The 992-nt window shown below is 44.6% G+C and overlaps 1 protein-coding gene across 1 annotated transcript; it reads right to left on the bottom strand.

Annotated features, from left to right (window-relative positions):
• Nucleotides 1-316: 316 nt before the first annotated feature.
• On the bottom strand, nt 317-595 carry SERTM2 (serine rich and transmembrane domain containing 2; the record flags this gene model as incomplete). Its single annotated transcript, XM_081336779.1, has 1 exon — nt 317-595. The coding sequence occupies one exon, from the start codon at nt 593-595 to the stop codon at nt 317-319; it is 279 nt and encodes a 92-aa protein (XP_081192905.1).
• Nucleotides 596-992: the final 397 nt, after the last annotated feature.

Here is a 992-nt window from a genome sequence, read left to right as displayed (position 1 = left end):
GAAAATATGAGTCAAGCCTTGAAGAGGCAGAGCTGCTAAAATAAATCTAAGCCAGACTATAAAAAGCTGTACATTGCTTTGGGCCAGAACTGGATCAAGGAATGCATTCTTTGGTTGCTGTCTGTGGTCCTGAACCCACAAACCTGTGTCTATTGTACGCCTCCACAACCCCCGCCTGAGTTGCCTGGACAGTTTTCAGCTGGGCCAACAGTGGACAACGTCCCCACATTTCATCCAATGTCCCCACATTTCATCCAATGAACCAAAAGATGCATCTTCACATGTCCTTTCTGTGCAACCTGTTGTGTCCCATTATTTAAGGACTGGGAATCGTGGTATGCATTTCCACGTCTGTGAACTCCTGGGTGTTCTCCGTTCTCTCTGGAGATGTGGTGATGGGAGAGATAACATGCTTTAAGCGGAGGAGCATCGTGAACAGAAAAATGAGCAGGATTGCTAGCAGGGTCAGGAACAGCCCCACGTACATATACAAGTTAGAATATTTATCTGCGGTTGCTGCTTCTGTAGCCAGTGTTGGGTGTGGGTGAGCACGGCCAGTAAGATTTCCATGGTGTCTAAAAACAAGTTCAGTCATTGCTTACTCAGGCCTTGTCCATTCTCCTCCACTCACTCATAAACACGTTGCTACTTTTTTACACAGTCTGAAAAAAGGAGTCCTTGTTGGATTCATACATTGGAGTATGAGATCAATGCTTGGAGGCACTATAAATCTTTATGTTGCATAGGAAAGCTCTTTTCGTGGACAGTCGTCTTCTCCCAAGGTTTTGCTTGCTCTGTGAAATAGAAGACTCAGATCATCATCATCATCATCATCATCATCACCACCACCACTCATTTCTCCTTGAAAGAAAAAACACACCCGAGCTTTGGAAGGGATTTTTCAGTCAACAGCATTGCGCAACTAATGTTATATCCACAGAAGGCTTAGTCAGTACCAGTATTGGGCTGGTTTTCATCAGAATCTTTGCTCT

Source organism: Vipera berus, assembly GCF_964194415.1.
Source record: "Vipera berus genome assembly, chromosome: 11".
NCBI classification, from domain to species: Eukaryota; Metazoa; Chordata; class Lepidosauria; order Squamata; family Viperidae; genus Vipera; species Vipera berus.
The sequence above is the reverse complement of the archived record's forward strand: the minus strand, read 5'-3'. Positions and strand labels throughout refer to the sequence as shown.